The 23668-nt window shown below is 47.1% G+C and overlaps 1 protein-coding gene across 1 annotated transcript; it reads left to right on the forward strand.

The window, feature by feature from the left end:
* Nucleotides 1–1569: 1569 nt before the first annotated feature.
* On the forward strand, nt 1570–23575 carry LOC144479562 (E3 ubiquitin/ISG15 ligase TRIM25-like). The gene is made up of 6 exons (XM_078198425.1): nt 1570–2134; nt 6790–6885; nt 9893–10126; nt 17304–17326; nt 19747–19892; nt 22503–23575. The coding sequence occupies exons 1-6, from the start codon at nt 1571–1573 to the stop codon at nt 23078–23080; spliced, it is 1641 nt and encodes a 546-aa protein (XP_078054551.1). The 5' UTR covers nt 1570; the 3' UTR covers nt 23081–23575.
* Nucleotides 23576–23668: the final 93 nt, after the last annotated feature.

Consider the following 23668-nt stretch of genomic DNA (forward strand, 5'->3'; position numbering starts at 1 on the left):
TTCTCCAAAAACCAAATTTGAATTGAATCCAATTCATGGTCCCCACAAGAGAGACATATATGGCACGGTGGCACAGTGGTTAGCACTGCTGCCTCACAGCACCAGGGACCCAGGTTCAATTCTGGCCTCAGGTCACTGTCTTTGTGCAGGTTGGACATTCTCCCCAAGTCTGTGTGGGTTTCCTCCGGGTGCTCTGATTTCCTCCCACAGTCCAAGGATGTGCATGTTCAGTGGATTGATTGGCCAGGTTAAATTGCTCCTTAGGGTGTGTCTTTCTGGCTGTACTCGCCCCAAAACTGGAAAATCCTGCCCGAGATCAACGGATTTTGCATGGTCCGACCCCGCCCGCTCCAATTCCCATGGTGGGCGGGATGGGAAAATTACTCCCTTAGTGTCCCAAGATGTGTAGGTTAGGTGGATTAGCGGAGTAAATACGTGGGGAAATGGGAAAGGGCCTCGGTGGGATCCTCTGTTTGAGAGTTGGTGCAGATGTGATGGGCTGAATGGCCTCCGACTGCACTCAGGGGATTCCATGATAATGAAGAATCCAGGCAGACAAGATAAGACATTTCACCCCATTTTGGGCTTGATCCTGAAGCTTGATTTTAGCCAGTCAGGATTATAAATGAAGTGGGCACAGGGTTGGCACGGTGGCACAATGGTCAGCACTGCTGCCTCACAGCGCCAGGGACCCAGGTTCAATTCTCGGCTTGGATCACTGTGCGGAGTTTGCATGTTCTCCCCATGTCTGCGTGGGTTTCCTCCGTGTGCTCCGGTTTCCTCCCACAGTCTGAAAGACGTGCTGGTTAGGTGCATTGGCCGTGCTAAATTCTCCCTCGGTGTACCCGAACAGGCGCCGGAGTGTGGCGACTAGGGGATTTTCACAGTAACTTCAATGCAGTGTTAATGTAAGCCTACTAATAAATACATATTTGAAAAAAAAACTTTTGCTTCTGTAAGGTTGCCCTGGAAGCTTTCTGTTTCTTCCAGGCTGCCTGTCCTTATAAGTTGCTGCAGCTGTTTGGCCAGAGAGATTCCAGCATAAAATATATATATACAAATGAAGCCACCCCCAGTTTCCTAACTGGAGTCAGTTATGAGTCAAGTTTGATTTGAAAGGGCGGGGACTCTTCTCTTTTAATTTAAAAGAAAACCGTTGTTGTGAGCTAATGATTTAATGAGTCCTGATTTTTCTCTGAAATGGGATCCAACGGATTTTGGCAAGGATCTGGGCTCCTTTTCAAAAATACACAGACAGATGGATAGGCAGTGACTGGAGTGTGCTGGCTCTATTCACACACACAGGGGAGATTGCAAATACAGCAATCTTTATTCCTGGCAGGAACAGTCTTTTGAAGCAAGCCAGAGCTTGTAGTCTCTGAAATTTGCTGTTTAAAAGCATTCCAGTTGGAAACATGGGGCGAGGTTGCAGTTAGGGCAAGAGAGGCTCTGTTCAAAAGTGGAAACTCTTCTCTCCCTCACTTGCAATGGTCCCTCCGAGGTTATTATGTTCCGTGCCATAAGTGCCACGGTTTCAGTTTCAGTTTCTATGCTTCCTGGTTTGAGTGGGATGGCGGCTGCTTTACCCCCAGAGTGGCTGGAGGAAGAGCTCACCTGCCCCGTCTGCCTCCAAATCTACACCGACCCGGTGATCCTGAACTGCAAGCACAGCTTTTGCCGAGCCTGCATTGAGGAGTCCTGGAGAGACCCGGAATCTGGCACCTATTCGTGCCCGGAATGCAGGGCAGATTACAGCGAGAGGCCTGTCCTCAAGAGGAATTTCAAACTGGCCAACATCGCCCTGAAATACCAAGCGGTGAACGGAACCCCGGTGGCTCTGCCCTGCAACTATTGCACCAGGAAGAAACTGACAGCTGTCAAAACCTGCCTGAAATGCGAAGCCTCCATGTGCTCCAAGCACCTCAAGCATCACAGGGAGAACGCCGTGTTCAAAAACCACCCTCTCATTGACCCCACCGCGGACATGTCCACCTGGAAGTGCACAGAGCACAAGAAATTGTTGGAGATTTACTGCAAGGACGACAAGGTGTGCATCTGCTGTCTGTGCCCTGTCGTGGGCAAACACAAGAACCACAACTGTGTCAGTATCAGTGAGGGAGAACAGGAGCTGAGGGTATGCTTTTGTCTTTTCTCTTTGTCTAACCCTGTGTCTGACTGCTGCGGTTTTGCCTTTCTCAGGTTAACTGGAGCTGCTGCCAAAAAGTCAAATCAGGGTTCGAACATTTAGCAAATAATGTTGGCCTAGGCAAGTTTACACCTTCCACCCCCCATCAGACCCTGGTGCATTCAACAGGAATCTCATGCATGGAATTCAGATCCCCAGTCAAATCATAGAATCCCTACAGTGTGTGGTGAACCATTGTAGGTTCCCACCAGGTAGTGCTGAGCCATGGTCTGGCCAGTACTATGAGTCTGTAGATATGTTACTGTTGGGGTTAGGGTTGGGCTGTTCTACCTGTTAATATAGTTGTTATGGTACACCCCAGTCGGCTCCGCCTCCTGGGAGAGGTATAAAGGTCACTGCTCTGCCTGGTGACCCTTTAGTCTGGGATCGTATACTGTATATAGTAGCTCTGTTATTGTTGGCAATAAAGGCCTTTATTTCCCGCGTACATCCAGCCTCTCGTGTGTTATATCGCGCATCACAGTGCAGAAGGAGGCCACCGACAACAATCCCACCCAAACCCTATCCCTGTAATCCCATGTATTTACCCTGCTAATCCCCCTGACACGAAGGGACAATTTGGTGTGGCCAATCCACCCAACCTGCACATCTGTTACTGTGGGAGGAAACCCATGAAGACACGAGGCGAATGGGCAAACTCCACACAGTCACCCGAAGCTGGAATTGAATCCGGGTCCCTGGCGCTGTGAGGCAGCAGTGCTAACCAGTGTGCCAATGTGCCACCCTCAATATCCTGCCTCAATATTACAACTGCACACTTGCCTGGAAGAGGGATGGGATGGGGAATGGGCTTTTTATTTCCAGACATTTCTCTTTTTTTTCTGTGGTAGACGTTTCTGATATGGGAACCATAGCAACATGCATTTATCTAGTGCCTTTAACACGGTGAGACCACCCTAGGCACATTACCGAGTGAAATTGTGTTTAAACAAGACACTGACATGTAGCGCTCAATCCCCCTGCCTCTATCACCTGGAACCTGCCTCCAAAATATGCATCATGTGTAAAAGGGCAGTTGGTGATTATTAGGTGATGGTAACCAGGAAAAAGTTGTGGGAGAAGCCACTTTCACTGGAGCATTTTCTTTGTTCAAACCATTCTTGTTTGATTTTGTTTTGTTGCTTTTTTTAATTCTTTCATGGGATGTGTGCATCACTGGCAAGGCCAGCTATTTGTTGCCCATCTCTAATTGCCCTCATTCTGAGTGGCAGTTCAGGGTCAACCACATTGCTGTGGGCCTGGAGTCACATGTAGGCCAGGCCAGAACTGGTGCCACAGGTAAGGACCACCTGGGTTCCTGAGGGATCCAACTGGAAAGCAGAAACCAGCCACTTCTCTGCACCACTTCTCTGCACCACTTCCCACACGGGCACCCAAGTGTAGGCAGCACCAAGAGGTGCGATGTGTAAAACCAGTAGAAAGACACCATTAATTTATTTTGTAACCATCCCTGATGGGATGTGTGTGATCCAGCTTAGAACAAGGTGGAACACAGTTTGCAAATCGATAAGTACGGCAGATTTCCTTCCTTAAAGGACATTAGTGAACCAGATGGGTTTTTACGACAATCAACAATGGTTTCATGGTCACCATTAGACTTTTAATTCCAGATTTTTATTGAATTCAAATTTCACCATCTGCCATGGTGGGATTTGAGCCCGTGTTCCCAGGGCACTACCCTGAGTCTAGATTACTAGTCCAGTGACAACCACTACCCCACCATCTCCCCTGTTTGCACCTCTACCTACCTAATGGTTTTGATATTATTCCTGGGGCTGTATATCCTTTCATTTATCGATTTGCAAACTGTGTTCCATCTTGTTCTAAGCTGGATCACACATATCCCATCAGGGATGGTTACAAAATAAATTAATGGTGTCTTTCTACTGCTTTTACACATCACACCTCTTGATGCTGCCTACACTTGGGTGCCCGTGTGGGAAGTGGTGCAGAGAAGTGGCTGGTTTCTGCTTTCCAGTTGGATCCCTCAGGAACCCAGGTGGTCCTTACCTATGGCACCAGTTCCGGCCTCCATGAGAGAAGCGATGGACCTCTTTAGATCCTGTGTTACGGAAGGAACCTGTGCTGGGGATTGTGCTGGAGTAGTTGTGCATTCCAGGGTTGGCTGTACATGGGTACACAACCTCATCATAGTAGGTGGGGAAGGAATTGGGGGTGGATTGCCTTTTCTTTTTTCACTCAAACCTTTGCTTGAGGGAAGAAGCTATTAACAAGGCCAAACAACCTAACCCGCACATCTTTGGACTGTGGAAGGAAACCGGAGCACCCAGAGGAAACCCATGCAGACAAGGGGAGAATGCGCAGACTCCACACAGACAGTGATCTAAGCCGGGAATCGAACCCGGGTCCCTGGTGCTGTGAGGCAGCAGTGCTAACCACTGTGCCACCTTGCTGCCCGTAATGGTGCATAAGGAAGTTATTTGGCTGTTGGGTCTGCACCACCCCTTCGAATGAGCAACTAATACCATTCTCCCCAGCCCGGCCTTCCCCCCCCTGAGGTTTGCAGTGGTTTGCTGTTGCCTTCTGCAATATGGCTGACCAGGAAACTCTTCCGCTTTTACTGCCTGACATCAGGCACATTGGAAAGATTTACAGACTGATAATCAACCTGTTTGGCCACATTATGAATGCACCTTCCATGACCATCAGGCACTGAAGTGGGACTTGACGCCAGAGCTACCTCTGTGCCACAAGGCCTCCTCCTCCCTGTCATTCAGACAGTACAAAAAGATGAATTGCTTAATTTGCAGGAATATCCAGCAGTTCTGCCTTCCCTTCTCCTGCCATTCTGCACTCCTGTAAACCTGGAATGCCGCAACATCAATTTCCCCATCAGATCTGTTTTCCTAAAAATATTCAGTTAGATTTTTCAAAGGTCTTTGGCTCAGCAAGCCTATTTGTTCCGCTGGCCAGGTACATTTTGTTCTGCTATGGACCCTAAATCTCCTGGCTGAAGGCACTGCAACATTTCTTGACATTTCTTGTTGCCCAGGGGTAACCATGGTGTGGAGATGCTAGCATTGGACTGGGGTGGGCACAGTAAGAAGTCTGACAACACCAGGTTAAAGTCCAACAGGTTTGTCTGGAATCATGAGCTTTCGGAGGAGCACTGATTCACCTGATGAAGGAGCAGTGCTCCGAAAGCTCGTGATTCCAAATAAACCTGTTGGACTTTAACCTGGTGTTGTGAGACTTCTCACTGTGCCCAGAGGTAAATTCAAGCGAACCTCGGAACCTTTAACTGTGCTTCCTGCTGGAGACATCCAGTATTGCCTCTCTTTTCTTGGCATGTTACTTCCAAAATTCTTGCAACTTCTCAGCCATCATATTCCACACTGTACTTGATTATTATTTCTTATGACTCAACAATCACACCCCCAATGAAATATTTAAATAAGTCCTTGAAAATAATAGCACAGAAGCAAAATATTGCAGATGCTGGGCACATGAAAACAAAACCAGGGAAATATCCAGGAGGTCAGGCAGCTTCTGACAAGGCAGCATGCTTTTTAAAGGTATTGGTAGCTCTGATGTTAATTGTTTTTGCATCAGTTGTTCCGTGGAATGTAAATTCCTCCAGGGTGTTAGTCCCTGTTGATATTCACCTTGGGAATAACTGGAAGGGTGACTATAGCTTAATAGACGATGGTGAATTTGTCCCACATTGTACGGCTCACCGTCACCATCTTGGTGATGCAGGCGAGCATTTTGTAATCGTCCAGTTAACACAGTATGGACCTGCAACTCCTTCATTATGTTATCACTTCAATGTGTAACGGTCTATAGCTCAATACCCATCCCCCATACCTCAATAGCTCAATATCAAACTCTCTGTAGCTCAATAGCAAACTCTATAGCTAGATACCCAACTCCCTCTTGCACAATACACATCTCTCTATAATAGTTTATTTATTTATTAGTCACAAGTAGGGTTACATTCACACTGCAATAAAGTTACTGTGAAAATCCCCTAGTCGCCAAACTCCGGCACCTGTTCGGGTACACTAAGGGAGAATTTAGCATGGCCAATGCACCTAACCAGCACTTCTTTGGATTGTGGGATGAAACCGGAGCACCCGGAGGAAACCCACGCAGACACGGGGAGAACGTGCAGACTCCACACAGACAGTGACCCAAGCCGGGAATCGAACCCAAGTCCCTGGCGCTGTGAGACAGAAGTGCTAACCACTGTGCCACCGTGCTGCCCTCTGTAACACAATACCCCCATCTCTCTATAGATCAATACCCATCTCTCTAACGTTCAATAACACATCTCTCTACAGCTCAGTACACATCTCGTTATAACTCAATACAGATTTTTGTTATGCATTGCTCTATTATTCTGTCTCTCAGTTTGATGATTCCTATCTCTGGTTCTATCACTCTTACCTCCTCAATTTGTCTCTCTTCAGTTCTATCTCTCTCCCTTAGTCTATCCATCTCACTAGCCTCACTGTCTCCATCTCAGAGATGACATTTGGTGTCACCTGTATCTTTTTCTCTCTGAATTCTCCCTCTGTTTTAGTTGCCAGATTAAACTAATTATTTTGATCCATTTTAAGGACCACTTGCAGCAGCAAATCGATAAGGTCAGGACAAATACAACCTCAATCCAAGCTGCTCTTGACCATCTCCAGACACAGAAGGAAAGCACCCAGGTTAGTTTGCATAATGTCTTTCACTGTAACTATTAACAGTCTGTTTTATTTCCTACACAGACTAGGCATATGTTTCTTTATGTTGATTTTTGTTTAGTGTGGACTCTTGATGCTTATCATATGAGGGTTGTCAGTTCTAGGGCTTACACCCAGTGTCCAAGCACTTTTCTATCAGATACTGATCAAGTTAAATTTCAAGGTCAATAATATATTATCCATTGCAAATGCAAAACTAAATTCCCTTTGCACAGTCCCACCATTGAGTCAGATATATATTTCAAGCGGTTATTGGACAGGCACGTGGAGCACACCAGAATGATAGGGAGTGGGATAGCTTGATCTTGGTTTTGGACAAAGCTCGGCACAACATCGAGGGCCGAAGGGCCTGCACTGTGCTGTACTGTTCTATGTTCTATATAGTTTTGGTTAGGTACAGAGTAAGATTCCTCCTACATTCCATGCTCAAGCATTGCAGGATCAAATATTGCACAAGTTATATACAGAATTTAACGTGTTAGTGGGATGAAAATTCACTTCATGAAAAATGTAAAGTGCCTGATTTAAATAATGGAAGCCACAAAATGGCTGATTTCTTCAGGGAAAAAAATAATGCGTGGAAACACACAATCGGATAATCACCACACAACTGATAATGATCCTTTGACCCTTCTCATAGCAGTTAATTGGTCACTTATGTGCTTGAAATCTCCCGCAGACGGTTACAGCAGCTATGGAGTAAATATTTGTATTGGGGAATGGTTCAAACAGAAGAGAAGCTCATTATAGTGATGCGGTATTGAAAGTGATTGTAAATACTTTAATAGCATGGCATTGTGTGGGGATGGGTAAAAGGCTTGCAGGGTACTCCAGTACCCTCCCAGAGAGTGTGAGCACTGTTTGCAGGTCTGAGTAGACTCGGCATCAAGCCGAGGAGGATAAAAGACATTACCCAATTTAAGGATTTGCACAAAGGCAAGACCCAAATATTCCTGTAGCATGGAAACTGGAATCGTGTTTTTGTGATGGAAAGTTGTTGTTTATACCCTCCTGAAGGCTATATCAGCAGATACTTGGTAAAGCGAAATTTCAGTAGTCTTTTTAATGGAAATAAACGCAACAAATTGTCTGGCTGCTATGATGTATGTTGCCCCCCCACCCCTCCCACTCCGTCCCTTGTGACACTTGTTCGGGAACCCTGACACGATTTAAGTGCATTCAGGCACTTCACTGGCTGGCGTCGGGCCTCCCACCCAATCTAAAAAAAAGGAGGGTGGAAACCCCATTCCTGAGAGCTTTCAGCCAATTGGAGGCCATTGCCACTGGGAATGATGGCTAGTGTTGATAATGCTCCCAGGCATTCCCGGAGGATCGACACTGGATCCCAGGAATCAGGTAACTGGGCGGGATGGGGTTCTCAGAGAGGGGGTGGCAAGGGGGTCAGTGGCAAGGGCATGAGGTGGCTTTCAGTGACCCCCTCTCCTCCCCCCCCTCACCCCCTCTTCCCCGATGCCGGATCCCTTGATCAGACACTGAGTGCCTGTCAATGAGGGACCCCAGGTCGGCTTCTGCCCTGTTAATGTTTGCTGGGTCCCATTCTGGGGGCCACGAGAGCCTTGTTAAATCCCACTAAGTACTGGTGGGCCCAGGATTAATTGGCTTTAAGTGGCTAATGGGCCCGATTCCTCCTTTGGATCCTTCCTGCCCCCGACTCAATTGGGGACAGTTTTCCTGCTGCTGGGAATTGGATATGGGTACTCCCGCCCAGTTTTCCCAGCTGCCCCACCATCATGCCCGCTCTGACGGACTCCACTAAATTCAGCCCAAAGTGACACTTCCTGAAATTCTCTGCTATTTCCTTTCAGATTTGATGGGGGCGGCTTTCAGTCTGCACTCACCGTCAGAGGGAACGGCAACACCGACCGAAAATCCGGCAGGAATCAGGAAATACGATTCTCTCCAGAGAGATCGCATTCCATGATTTTCCGCACCCCTCACCGGTGACATAGCGAGGTTCACCTCTGGGGCGGGAACCTCATTTAAATGTATTATCATAAATTTGAATATCATTTCCCACTTCCCCCCACTGTATATTCCCACCTCGCCGTGTTCACAGGTTTATCCAGACGTTAATCAGTCGTGGGGATCCCCCCCCGGTTGTGTAAAGGCGAGTAGAGCCCCCGGTGTGAGGGACGTGCCTGGGCAGTGCCCTGGCAATGTCCCCTGGCACTGATTGGCACTACCAGGTTGGCAAAGTGCCAACCTGGCTGTGCAAACATGTGCCAAGATGCAGTGCTAGGGGTGGTGGGTGTCTCGGGGGGGAGGAGCGGGGGGGGGGGCATGTGTGTGAAGTGGGGTGGGGCAGAGGGAGAAGCCGGTGATGACTGTTGGTGGGTGGGGAGGGGGTGGAGAGGGGGGGAGAGAGAGAGAGAGGATGATGCTGGCAATGGCTGTTGCAGGGTTGGGGAGAATGCCGGCTTTGATCGTGTTGGGGGATGCCATTATTGATCGCTTGGGAGGGGTGAATATCGGCTTTACAGGCGTCTTTAGGCCCTGCCCCTCAAAATGAAAACAGCCCCCCCCGCCCCCCCCCCCCCCCCCCCCCCCCCCCCCCGGCCTGTTTTTGCTTTTGACAAAGTGCCATATAACCTGGAGAGAAAACCTTGTGTTTTTCTGGAGAGAAACACGCCAGTTTTCAGTCAGATCCTTTGGATGGGATTTTCCAGTCACACTCACCTCAGGACCGGAAAATCCTGCCTGAGGTCAGCAGACATTTGCATGGTCCATGTCCCACCTGCTACGATTCCCGTGGCAGGCGGGATGGGAAAATTCCGCCCTTTTCCATTTTTTGGTGCGATTCCGTCCAGAATCGTATCTGACTGAACCGAATGTGAGAATAAAGGAGTGGGGAACACTGTGCTAGATAATACCCGTGTACAGATTCAGTCAGAAAAGCAACTTCCAGTTGAGTGAACTGCAATGTAATAACCAGAGTTTTTCCACTTGACAGGCTCTGATCAGAGAAACCAAAATTCAAATTCAGGAGAAGTGCACTGCAATACGGAAGTATTTTGAAAATGAAGAAAAAGAAGCATTTAAATACCTCGACAGAGTTCAGCGGCGGGTGACCGGAGAAATCGATGCTCAGATACTCGAACTGGAAAACAAAATGGAAGCTTTTGAGAAAAATCTGTCTGATTTCAGTGATCTCTTAACAAAGAATGAAAAACTGATTTTCATACAGGTAACATGCTTTAAGCTGCAGCCTCTCCTGTGCGCCATTTTATTGACCCACACTAATCAGCTTTTTTTTAACCCAAAGTCCAAAAGAAGAAGATGTTCCATGTTACAAGTGGATAGGAAGTGTATTTTTTTTAATATTCGTACACGGGTTGTGGGTGTCGCTGGCTAGGCGAGCATTTATTGCCCATCCCTAATTGCCTTTGAACTGAGTGGCTAGGCCATTTCAGAGGGCAGTTCAGAGTCAACTAGATAGGGGCAGCACGGTAGCACAGTGGTTAGCACTTTTTGCCTCACAGCGCCAGGGACCTGGGTTCGATTCCGGCCTTGGGTGCAGAGTTTGCACGTTCTCCCCGTGTCTGCGTGGGTTTCCTCCGGGTGCTCCGGTTTCCTCCCACAGTCCAAAGATGTGCAGGTTAGGTTGATTGGCCATGCTAAATTGGCCCTTAGTGTCAGGGGACCTAGCAGGGTAAATGCATGGGGTTATGGGAATAGGTCCTGGGTGGAATTGTGGTCGGTACAGACCCGACGGGCCAAATGGCCTCTTTCTGCACTGTAGGGATTCTATGATACATTGCTGTGGATCTGGAGTCACATGTAGGCCAGAAAGTTTCTTTCCCTAAGGGACACTAGTACTTTACGACAACGGTTTCATGGTCATCATTAGAATTTTTATTGAATTCACATTTCACCATCTGCTGGAGGGATTTGAACCCGGGTCCCCGGAGCATTACCCTGAGTCCTTGGATTATTGGTCCGGTGACGATACTACTATGGCACTATTGGGGAGTAGGGTTATCTAGGAACATGGGAGCAGTGAGAGGAGGTGTTGAGGTTTTAGAGAATTGGAGAAGGGCCATGTAACCAAGTGGGTGTTGTTCATGGGAACTTCTGGAATTTGGGAATGGGAAGTTGCTAGCTTTGGTAGGGAAAGGTTGACCTAGGGCTGTGGGATTACTGGAAATGTGTTGGAGAATTTGTTAAGTGACGGAATATTAAGAGTTCCAGGGAAGTGAGCCGTTGGGGTCTCCTCGCCCTGGGGGTTGTGTCTTGGGGATGGGTAACCAATTGAACATGGATTGGGAGCTGCAGATGAGCTTGTCTCTGGGAGCATTGGGAAAAGGACCAAAACAACAACTTATATTTATATAATACTCTTAATACACTTTATATAACACACTTAATGTAATGAAAGTTCCCAAGGTGCTTCACAGGAGCATTATAAAGCAAAGAATGACGTTGAACCTCATTTTAAAATTCATTCATGGGCTGTGAGTGTTGCTGAATTGCCCTTGAACTGAGTCAACCACATTGCTGTGGGACTGGAGTCACATATAAGCCAAAATAAAGGACATTAGTGAATTGCTGAGTTCTTAGACAGTTGACAATGGTTTCATTAGAATTTTAATTCCAGACTTTTTTTGTTGAATTCAAATTTAACCACCTAATGTGGTGGGATTTGAACCTGGATCCTCCAGAGCATTAACCCTGGATTTCTGGTCCAGTGACAATACTACTACGCCATCACCTACCCATTGTTACCTCTCCTCATAAGGAGATATTAGGTCAGATGACCAAAAAGCTATGTGACGCGGTGGCACAGTGATTAGCACTGCTGCCTGACAGCGCCAGGGACTCGGATTCGATTCCTGGCTTGGGTCACTGTCGGTGCGGAGTCTGCACATTCTCCCCGTGTCTGGCTGGGTTTCCTCCGGTTGCTCCGGTTTCCTCCCACAGTCCAAAAGACGTGCTGGTTAGGTGTATTAGCCATGCTAAAGTCAGGGTCGGAGTGTGGTGACTCGGGGATTTTCACAGTAACTTCATTGCAGTGTTAATGTAAGCCTACTTGTGACACTAATAAATAAATTTAACTTTTAGAGAGTGTCTTAAAGGAGGACAGCGAGCTGGAGAGGCAGAGAGCTGTAGTAAAGGTATTCCAGAGCTTGGGGCCTAGATAACTGGAGACATGCCACCAGTGATGGAGCAGTTAAAATTGAGGATGCACACGAGGCCAGAATTAGAGGAGCACAGATATCTTGAAGGGTTCTGGGGCTGGAGGAGAATACAGAGATAGGGAGGGGCAAAGCCCTAGTTTGCAAATAAGAATGAGGATTTTAAACTCAAGATGTTGCTTGAGTGGGAGCCAGTGTAGATCAGCGAGCACAGGGTAAAAGGGGAATGAGATTTACTGCAAGTTAAGTTAGAGGCGGCAGTTTATGGAGGATAGAATGTGAGGAATGTGTTGGAATAGTTAAGTCCAGACTATTGCAAATGGTTCTGCAGTTTTGGACCATTGGGAGAGTTGGGGGTCACTGGCTGTAGGTGAGATGGATTTGTCAAGCAATGCAGACCCACAGAGGAGGTTGTAACAAGAGTTAACAAAGATTGGGGAGAGCAAATTTGGGAATCCAGGAGAATTGGGAAAGGGGACAGTATAGTACCATCGTGGTGCATGCTGGGAAATGTGGTAGTGTTGGACAAGCTTAGATTTGGTTCTATTTTTGAGGGGAGAGTTAAGGGAAAGTGAATTGTGTGATCTGTTATGAATCTCTACTTCCCAGTAGTTTTATAAGTGAGCCCACTTTTGTGTAAGATGTAACTTTTAAAAGAAAATAGGTTGTCATGGTACCTAAAGGGATCTAAAACAAAATCAATCAAAGCTTTAATTTTCTAGCTATTTACTGGTGATGAGGAACATTGTTTCTTGCCAGCAATTATTGGAATGTCTCGGGTGTGCTGGCTTGTATGTTTCTGATCATGTGTTGTCCAAAGATGTGCGGGTTAGGTTGATTGGCCATGCTAAAATTGCCCCTTAGTGTTCTGGGATGTGTAGATTAGAGGGATTAGCGGGTAAAATATGTAGGGATATGGGGGTAGGGCCTGGGTGGGATTGAGGTCGGTGCAGACTCGATGGGCCAAATGGCCTCTTTTTGAACTGTAGGGTTTCTATGATTTCTTGTCAGACGTTCCTCACAGTTCAGGCATTCTTCCTCACTCCAGCTTAACATAATTCCCTTTTTGTAACTATTAATCGGCCTGTCCGAAGATGGGTGGGTGTCTGATGGAGGTGTCATACAAATTCGCTTCAGGTAGAAACATGATTGAGATTTGTAGTTTCAGATTTGCTGTTTCAGTCGGATGTGTGGGTATTTACCAGTCAGTCCTGTTCAAATCTGGAAGTCTATAGTCCATGAAGAATGATAATTAGGATTGGCACCTTCTGTGGTTGCTGAAAGAAGTAGAACAGCTTTGTAAATAGATCACATAATTTAACAAAGCAGTTGTGAATTATTTTCTACTACAATTGGAGCTATAACTGCAAAAATAGCGATGTGACTGTTTCCATTCACTTGTGTGATTCATTTTGGTAGGACTAATTTAAATGTGGATTACAGGGTCAAAGGTAGGGTTCTGAAGACTGTGGAGGAACAGAGAGATCTTGGGGTCCATATCCACAGATCTCTAAAGGTTGCCACTCAAGTGGATAGAGCTGTGAAGAAGGCCTATAGCGTGTTAGCTTTTATTAACAGGGGGTTGGAGTTTAAGAGCCGTGGGGTTATGCTGCAACTGTACAGGACCTTGGTGAGACCACATTTGCAATATTGTGTGCAGTTCTGGTCACCTCACTATAAGAAGGATGTGGAAGCGCTGGAAAGAGTGCAGAGGAGATTTACCAGGATGCTGCCTGGTTTGGAGGGTAGGTCTTATGAGGAAACGTTGAGGGAGCTGGGGCTGTTCTCTCTGGAGCAGAGGAGCTGAGGGGAGACTTAATAGAGGTTTATAAAATGATGAAGGGGATAGATAGAGTGAACGTTCAAAGACTATTTCCTTGGGTGGATGGAGCTATTACAAGGGGGATAACTATAGGGTTCGTGGTGGGAGATATAGGAAGGATATCAGAGGTAGGTTCTTTACGCAGAGAGTGGTTGGGGTGTGGAATGGACTGCCTGCAGTGATAGTGGAGTCAGACACTTTAGGAACATTTAAGCGGTTATTGGATAGGCACATGGAGCACACCAGGATGATAGGGAGTGGGATAGCTTGATCTTGGTTTCAGATAAAGCTCGGCACAACATCGTGGGCCGAAGGGCCTGTTCTGTGCTGTACTGTTCTATGTTCTATGTTCTATGTTTGTTTACTATTTAATTGACTGTTTGTCAGTTAAAATCTAAGCTCCCTTTTGTTGATATGAAGAAGCTTATAAGACCATCAAAACTTAATTTAACTTAGTTAATAGAGAGGGCGAAATAAAGCAGTACTCTGATTGAGTCACTTAAGGGTGGCACAGTGGTTAGCCAGGGACCGGGTTCAATTCCCGGCTTGAGTCACTGTCTGTGTGGAGTCTGCACGTTCTCCCTGTGACTGTGTGGGTTTCCTCTGGGTGCTCTGGTTTTCATCCACTGCCCAAACGACGTGCTGGTTAGGTGCATTGGCCATGCTAAATTCTCCCTCAGCGTACCTGAACAGGCGCTGGAGTGTGGCGACTAGGGGATTTTCACAGTAACTTCATTGCATTGTTAATGTAAGCCTACTTGTGACACTAATAAATAAACTTAAACTTAAAATACCGAAAGGAATTGCCAGCCTAGTTAGAAAATCATTATTTCCTCAGGAAGGAGAATCCAAAACAAGGGCACTTCAATATGATTTTATGAATTAAAATGTCAATTAAAAAATTATTCCTGAAGACAACGATTTAGACAAAGTATTGTGAAAAAAGTGCACTGCTCTGGATGGCCATAGAGACAAAAGCTGGAATTCTCTGGCCGCTCGCGCGAGTGGGATTATCTGGCCGTTCGCGCCAGTGGGATTCTCTGGTCTGCCAGTGGCGCGATCCTTGCTGTGGGTTCCTCGGCAGCGTGGGGTGGCTTCAGTTGACAGCGGCGGGACCAAAGGATTCCACCGCCAGTGAACGGCGCCCCACCTCCCGCTGCCAAGAAGAAAGCTGAGAGGAGGCCAGCGAATCTCCCCCAAAATCAGTCGCCGTATTTTAAAATGGAGATAGATATTTACTTGGGAGTAAGAGTGATAAGGGATAAAAGAAAGAAAGATCTTGTATTTTTATAGCATCTTTCTCTATGTTAGAATGCCTCAAAGTGTTTTCAGCCACTTCTGAAGTGGATTCACTCTTGTAGAAAACATGGTGGCCAATTTTTGTTTTATTAATTATAAATTTATTAATTATACAATTATTATTGTAGGAAATGTGGTGGCTGGGAAACAGTGTGCGGCTGACGATTGTACTGAAATTAACATTTCCACCTCATTAACGAGTCTGTCATAGAAGTCATAGAAACCCTACTGTGTAGAAAGAGGCCATTCGGCCCATCGAGTCTACACCGACCACAATCCCACCCAGGCCCTACCCCCATATCCCTACATATTTACCCGCTAATCCCTCTAACCTACCCATCTCAAGACACTAAGAGGCAATTTTAGCACGGCCAATCAACCTAACCCGCACATCTTTGGACTGTGGGAGGAAACCGGAGCACCCGGAGGAAACCCACGCAGACACGAGGAGAATGTGCAAACTCCACACAGACAGTGACCCAAGCCGGGAATCGAACCCAGGTCCCTGGAGCTGTGAAGCAGCAGTGCTAACCACTGTGCTACCGTGCCGCCCTCTGGGAGATCGGTGCACACACACAGGCCCCCCCAATCACAGGTATCCCAATGGCTGCCCCGACCGCCAACGTCCCAATGTCTTCGCCAACCCCCGGTAGTCTGGGACAGTATTGTCCAGGCTCGCTAATGTTTCCCACCCTGCCGGGGGAGGTTCCCGCAGCAGGGATTACAGCTGGTCCCCAGGAACGGGAACCAGGCATGATGGCCTTGCTGGTGGGAGCAGAGGCCATTGAGACCACCCCCCCCGGGAGGTTGGGGAGACGGTGAGGTTCCCCTTTGGCACTGCCAGTCTGGCATCCTGGCAGTGCACACCGGGCACCCTGGCACTGCCCACCAGGCACCGGGCAGTGTCAAGGGTGGGGCCTGAGGGGGAGCCTGAGGGGAGGTAAGGGGGGGGGGGCGCAGGGCCAGGCCAGGGATGGGCCGATTTGGGGTGGAGGGGTGGCGATTGGGGCTGGTCATGGGGTGGGGTTGGGTGGTGATTGGGGCTGGCCACGGGGTGAGGGTGGGTGGCGATCGGAGCTGGCCATGGGGGTGTGGGTTGGGCTGGCCACCGGGGCAGGGGGTTGGCGAAGACATTGGGAGGTTGGCGGTCGGGGCAGCCATTGGGATACCTGTGATTGGGGTGGCCTGTGTGTGTGCACCGATCTCCCAGACTCCCGGGTGGGATTAGAGACCCCCGCTCCCCAAACTACTGGTCTGAATCCCCAGTAGTTAGGGTGCCGGAAATTCTCCTGCTTAAGTGTGCCCAAAAACGGGTAGGAAAACTTCCTGTTTACCCCACTTTGGGCACTTAGTTTTTTAAATCTCCCCCCAGATAATCTATTTTTGTAATATTGATTGAGGGACAAATAATAGTTAAGACACCAAGGATAGCTCCCCTGCCCTTCTTTGAAATAGTACCATGGGATCTTTAACATCTCATCAAAAGGTTGCACTATTGACAATGCAGCACTCCTTCAGTACTGCAGTGGAGTGTTAGCCGAGATTTTTGTACTCAAGTCTCTTTATGGGACTTGGACCCACAACCTAACCTACACATCTTGGGACACTAAGGGGCAATTTAGCATGGCCAATCCACCATCATTAGATGGTGGGAGCAAACTGGAGTACCCTGAGGAAACTCATGCAGACACGGGGAGAATGTGCAAACTCCACACAGACAGTGACCCGAGGCTGGAATTGAACCCGGGTCCCTGGCGCTGTGAGGCAGCAGTTCTAACCATTGTGCCACCATGCCACCCCTTGGGTTTCTAGTCAGCACATATCACACTCTCACATGAGTTTGTTTATTTAGGTGTGAGGAACTTGTTCCCTGGCTTGTTAGACGGGTTCTGCTGTATTTGGTTCATATAATTTGTTACATTCCAAAAACAGCAGCCAGCAGAGGGACTGGGTATGTTTGCTTTGTGATAAATAGATCCACAAGAAACTCTGAATAATGCCTTTCAGAGAATATCATTGAATCTCAGCATTTATTCTCCAACAGTATTACTGATATTTCTTACATCTTATGCAATCTTTGTATTAATCCTTTTTTCTCCTTGTTTCAGGGGTTTAATTCAATGGGATTGAGGTAAGTGAAATTTACTTTGATATCATTCACTAATGATAGGTATCTTGGCTGACACTTCAGTGCAGCACTGAGGGAGTGCTGCATTGTCGAAGGAGCTACCTTTCAGATGAGACGTTAAACCAAGCTGCTGTTCGTTTTTTTTATGTTCATTCATGGGATGTGGGCATCGCTGACTGGGCCAGCAATTATTGCCCATCCTTGAGAGGTGGATATGAAAATGCCAGGGCATGATTTAAAGAGGGCAGGGACTTCATAACATGCCCTGACCAACATTTATCTCTGAATCAACCATGATCGAATGGCCTAATTCTCCTATATCTTATAAACTTATGAACTGCAATCTGTGGTAGTGAATTCCACAGGTTCACCACTCTCTGAGTGAAGAAATTTCTTCTCATCTCAGTCCTAAAAGGTTTACCCATTACCCTTAGACTATGACCGCCAGTCTATCTAGACACCCCTACCATCGGGAACATCCTTCTTGCATCTACCTTGTCTAGTCCAGTTAGAATTTTATAGGTTTCTACGAGATTCCTCCCCCCCTCATTCTTCTGAACTCCAGCGAGTATAATCCTAACTGACTCAATCTCTCCTCATACGTCAATCCCGCCATCAGGGACTTTGTTGTATATGATTAAGCTGCTACAGTTCGCACATTACAATATATTTCAAAGTAATTTATTGTCTGCAAGATGCCATGGGACAACATGAGAACACAAAAGTCCCTATGTAAATGCAAATCCTTTATTTATTTAATGAATAACTGAATAGAGATGTCCCTAAATTGTATAAAGCATTCATTTACATTCTCTGCTAATCAAATAGATTCTTCCTGAAATGAACACACTTTAAAATGGTGAAATATTTAAATCCTCTGGATACCTCTTGCTCACCTGCAATTTAACCCACATTCACAGCAATGGAAAAGATGATAATCATGGCATGGAGAATGTAGACAGAAAATTCTGGCAGTAACCTGTAACTGTTCAACATCTGGAGAATATCTGTAGCAGTCACACTGTCAAATTTGGCTTCGTGGCTTCTCTGTTGCACCAATAAATGATTGTGGCTACGTCCAAATAGTCCATTAAATGAGACGGTGGGTGTGCATAAATGACCCAGTAAATGGGAAACTGAGCGCATTTGTAAATAATCCATAAAGGGAATATTTGAATTTATATTCAATACGTTATCCGGGGATCTGGGGTGTATGTATAACCGCTCCATTAACCAGGCACCTGAGTCAATCTAAATTCACCCCATTAAACAGTTTCCGCCAAACAGGAAATGGACGACCAATCTGCACATTTTCTGCCGGCTGCCAGCAGTTAGAATTGACCCCTGAGTGTTCAAGATCACACCATTAATCAAGAAGCGAATGTGTGTATAATCATCTGATTAAATTATACCAGAGTGCGCGCAAAGTCACCCCATTCATCAAGTTTGCTCAGCCCTTTACAAATTTCAGGCCTACCTTAACTATTCTCTCTCTTGTGAGTGGTCACTGTGTCTTATGTCCAGGAGTGCACGCACACTGCTCTCTGTCTAATCACATTCATATACCTGAGGGTGTAAGAATAATGCCTCCTTGTGATGTGGATTGGATATTGCCTATTTCCACTATGTCCTCCCAAGCGCTTCTCCAGGCACGCAATTTTCTCATAGAGTCATGGTCATAGAATCCTACAGACCCATCGAGTCTGCAGCGACCACAATCCCACCCAGGCCCTACCCCCATAACCGCATGCATTTACCCTAGCTAGTCCCCCTGATACGACAGGGCAATTTTGCCATGGCCAATCCCACCTAACCCGCACATCTTTGGAGTGTGGGAGGAAACCAGAGCACCCGGAGGAAACCCACGCAGACACGGGGAGAATGTGCAAACTCCGCACAGACAGTGACCCAAGCCCGGAATCGAACCTGTATCTCTGGCGCTGTGAGGCAGCAGTGCTAACCACTGTGCCACCGTGCCACCCAAAGATACTATGGCTGTAACATCGAGATTCGGATCATTTTCAACAACAAGCTGAAATCATTCAGATTTCTCTCACGTTACATGAGAAAACTTAACGAACGCTTCCGTCCAGTTTCGAACAGAGGACCTTCCGCACGTTCGCGTGTTAAGCAAACGTGATAACCACTACGCTACAGAAACAAGTTTTCCTGTCCGACCAGAGCTCGAGTTCTGGCCCGTCTCTCTTCCTGATTTCGGTATTAACTACGGGTCGGCCTTTCCTTCACTGTGAACCCTTTCACTTTAAATGTACCAGGTCATCACAGCGACCAGTCGATCAATGATTGCGATAGGCTTATTTTCCAGGAGAGAGTGTTATGATTTACTATGCAGTGTATTTATTTGGTTTATTTATGCAGCAACACTTGTTTGTATTTTAACGCGGCCTACACATTTTCTTCAGAATAAAAGAAGCCTCTGAACCGCTCACGCCACAGCCACCTCCCCCCGACGTCAATAAAATAACCGCAGATAAGATAAGCTGGGTACAGAAACAGTATGAAGTGGTTTCGCAACTCGAGAGGGATCGAGACATCATGGCGACTGTGTGTAAGTACAACAATGCAATGTCAGCATTCATGTCGCGAGGGCTAGAATATAAAAACAGGGATGTACTTCTGAAGCTGTATAAGGCTCTGGTCGGACCCCATTTGGAGTATTGTGAGCAGTTTTGGGCCCCGTATCTGAGGAAGGATGTGCTGGCCTTGGAAAGGGTCCAGAGGATACAAGAATGATCCCTTGAATGAAGAGATTGTCGTATGAGGAACGGTTGAGGACTCTGGGTCTGTACTCGTTGGAGTTTCGAAGGATGAGGGGGGATCTTATTGAAACTTACAGGATACTGTGAGGCCTGGGTAGAGTGGACGTGGAGAGGATGTTTCCAATAGTAGGAAAAACTAGAACCAGAGGGCACAACCTCAGGCTAAAGAGACAATCCTTTAAAAACAGAGATGAGGAGGAATTTCTTCAGCCAGAGAGAGGTGAATCTGTGGAACTCTTTGCCGCAGAAGGTTGTAGAGGCCAGGTCATTGAGTGTCTTTAAGACAGAGATAGATAGGTTCTTGATTAATAAGGGGAGCAGGGGTTATAGGGAAAAGGCAGGAGAACGGGGATGAGAAAAAAATCAGCCATGATTGAATGGCAGAGCAGATTTGATGGGCCGAGTGGCCTAATTCTGCTCCTATGTCTTATGGTATTACGGTCTAACACTGTTCACCCAGTTTTACTTCACTGTGTCATTTACCAAACTGCATCAAGGCTTTCCAATCTATGTAATAAAACTGTAACTCGGGGAAGCTGGAATATCAAGCTTAAATAGCTTGCTGCACCAAAAGCATTTGTGTCATAAATTGCTGGCACTTCCATCTCAGTCTTGCCGTAGCACTGGGTGGAACTGATATTTGATTTGATTTGATTTATTATTGCCACATGTATTGGGATACAGTGGAAAGTATTGTTTCTTGCACGCTATACTGACAAAGCATACCGTTCATAGAGAAGGAAATGTGAGAGTGCAGAATGTAGTGTTACAGTCATAGCTAGGGTGTAGAGAAAGATCAACTTAATGCAAGGTAAGTCCATTCAAAAGTCTAATGGCAGCAGGGAAGAAGCTGTTCTTGAGTCAGTTGGTATGTGACCTCAGACTTTTGTATCTTTTTCCCGACGGAAGAAGGTGGAAGACAGAATGTCCAGGGTGTGTGGGGTCCTTAATTATGCTGGCTGCTTTTCCGAGGCACCGGGAAGTGTAGACAGAGTCAATGGATGGGAGGCTGATGGATGTGGCAGAGGGGGTTTGCAAATGGAGCTAATCCCTGATCCACAGGATCCTGGCTTCTGACTAGGTTTTCCATTGGACCGTGGTGCAGTAGCACTCCAAACAAGGTTAGTGCGATAGGAGATGGCATTGCCAAAGCAGGGCCTCCTGCTGGGTTGGGTGTTTCCCTGGCTTGGCCTGGGAATTGGGCGACTGGAATGGGTAGAAGCAAGCGCCCAGGCACTGGAATGAGAAATGTAGGGCACAGTCCGGGGCGCGGATTTAACTCGGATCTTAAGATGCAAAAGTTATTTTTCGTTCCCTTACCAAGAGAACTAATGAGGACAGTCTTATCCTCTTTCTGGAGAAGCAGCTCAGTAACTCCTATTTGTTCCCTCCCCCCAGAGCTGGCATGTTCTGCCATGACTTGTGCCCGTTAGGAGATTGCCGAAGATGTGGTGTGGGCAGTATTTAAATCAAATAACCTATGCCTATCTCTGCTTACTTAGTTGCACTCATGCACTTGTGTCCAGCAGGGATTTCCATCCTTTACTGAGAAGTGTATCTAGTCTATCTTTTATATCCAGTGTCAACCACACCAAATCCACAAGCAAAGCCATATCCTGCTTCCTGCAAGTTATGCATCAAGGTTGAGATGAAGATGATATAAACCAAATTTAGCTTATCATAGAATCCCTACTGTGCAGAAGGAGAGCATTTGGCCCATCGAGTTCGTACTGACGCTCTGACAGAGTATCTTATCTAGGCCCACACCCTACCCTACCCTATCCCCTTAACCCCACGCATTTAACCTGCTAAATGTAACCGTTCGGTGACATGGGGCGGTACGGTGGCACAGTGGTTAGCACTGCTGCCTCACAGCGCCAGGGACCCGGGTTCAATTCCCAGCTTGGATCACTGTCTGTGCGGAGTCCGCACGTTCTCCCCATGTCTGCGTGGGTTTCCTCCAGGCGCTCCGGTTTCCCCCCACAGTCCGAAAGACGTGCTGGTTAGGTGCTAAATTCTCCCTCAGTGTACCCAAACAGGGGCCGGAGTGTGGCGACTAGGGGATTTTCACAGTAACTTCATTGCAGCGTTAATGTAAACCTACTTGTGACACTAATAAATACACTTTAAACTTTTAATTCCCCTCATCTACATGTTTTGGGACACGAAGGGGTAATTTAACATGACCAATCCACCTAACCGGCGTGTCTTTTGGGCTGTGGGAGGAAACCGGAGCCCCTGGAGAAAACCCACGCAGACACGGGGAGAGTTATGGCAAGAACAGCTGAAGCTACTGTAAGTGCACTCGAGACAGCTATTAAAAGCAAGCTGAGTAGAATTGATAAGGGAAGCTTTGCAGCTGAGAGCAGGTATTCACTCGCATGTTGCTTTATTCACAGACGGACAGACACCGACTCTAGACATGGAGACCGCTCATCGTAGCTTGGTTCTGTCAGATGATAAGAGGGTGGCGTCTGGGTCCCAGTACCGACACCCCTACCCCGCCCATCGCAAGAGATTCGACGCCTGGGGGCAGGTGCTCTGCTCCGAGGGAATTGACGGCGGGCGCTCCTATTGGGAGGTGGAGATTGCAGGCAACCGCGGCAAATGGGCAGTTGGGGTCTGTTACGGCAGCATTAGGCGAAAGGGTCGGGATAAAGAGTGTTTGTTGGGGGAGAGCAGCAAGTCCTGGATTGTGTGCTCAGGGAGTAACAATAACTTGTGGAGTTACTTCTCAGGGTCCCGCTCTGTGTTGGCTGAGCACAGCGGCAATATCACCGATCTAAATGTTCAGATATCCTCCAGAGTGGGAGTGTTTGTGGATTTTGATGCTGGAGTAATCTCTTTTTACAGCGTGTCAGGCAGCAAGCTAAACTTGATCTGTACTTTCCAGCAGCAGACATTCTCCGAGACGCTCTACCTAGCGTTGAGAGTTGGCGATTGGAACACGTCTCTGTCCCTGTGTTCCCTCAACTGAATTCTGTTTCACAATTCGTTACCGTTTTATTCCTCACTCTCACTTACCCGCTTACTCCGGTTCAGGGTTGCGGGGAGTCGGAGCCTATACTGACAGGCACTGGGCATTAGGGAGGGTACGCCCACAGACGAGGTACCAGTCCATCATGGGGTTCTTAGAATGCTTCCCTTCAAAAATAGGAATGACACAAATCGTGATGGTTTAACCATAGTTGTTCCCTTTGATGTTATAGCTCCAAAACATCTGAGATTTTGAGGTTATGCCAGTCCACACCATGATGGGTTGACTTTACTAAAATTTGCAAGAGTATTCAGCGAACCACTGGAATCAGGCTGCCATTGTCTGGACAACGAGAACTGGGAGCTGAGCCCGGCAATCTTGAGGCAAAGTTAGTGAAGAAAATGTGCAAAAATGGTGGAGTCTGCATTAATTTAATCAAGAGACAAAGTCCAGCTAAAAAAAAAATCTCTGCTTCTGCCGTAAGAAACATGCAGTGAGGTGAAAACGTTATTGGGGGAGTTGGGGAGGGAGAGGGAGGGGGGGTGGGGAGCGGTTTACTTTCCCATTTTATACAGGCGAGGCAGAGTG

The sequence above is a fragment of the Mustelus asterias genome, chromosome 26 (assembly GCF_964213995.1).
Source record: "Mustelus asterias chromosome 26, sMusAst1.hap1.1, whole genome shotgun sequence".
Classification (NCBI taxonomy): domain Eukaryota; kingdom Metazoa; phylum Chordata; class Chondrichthyes; order Carcharhiniformes; family Triakidae; genus Mustelus; species Mustelus asterias.

Coding starts and splice junctions, on each gene's coding strand:
- LOC144479562 (XM_078198425.1), top strand. CDS start 1,571: ATGGCGGCTGCTTTACCCCCAGAGTGGCTGGAGGAAGAGCTCACCTGC. Junction 6,886..9,892: donor CACAGAAGGAAAGCACCCAG/GTTAGTTTGCAT, acceptor TCCACTTGACAG/GCTCTGATCAGAGAAACCAA. Junction 17,327..19,746: donor TTTAATTCAATGGGATTGAG/GTAAGTGAAATT, acceptor CATTTTCTTCAG/AATAAAAGAAGCCTCTGAAC.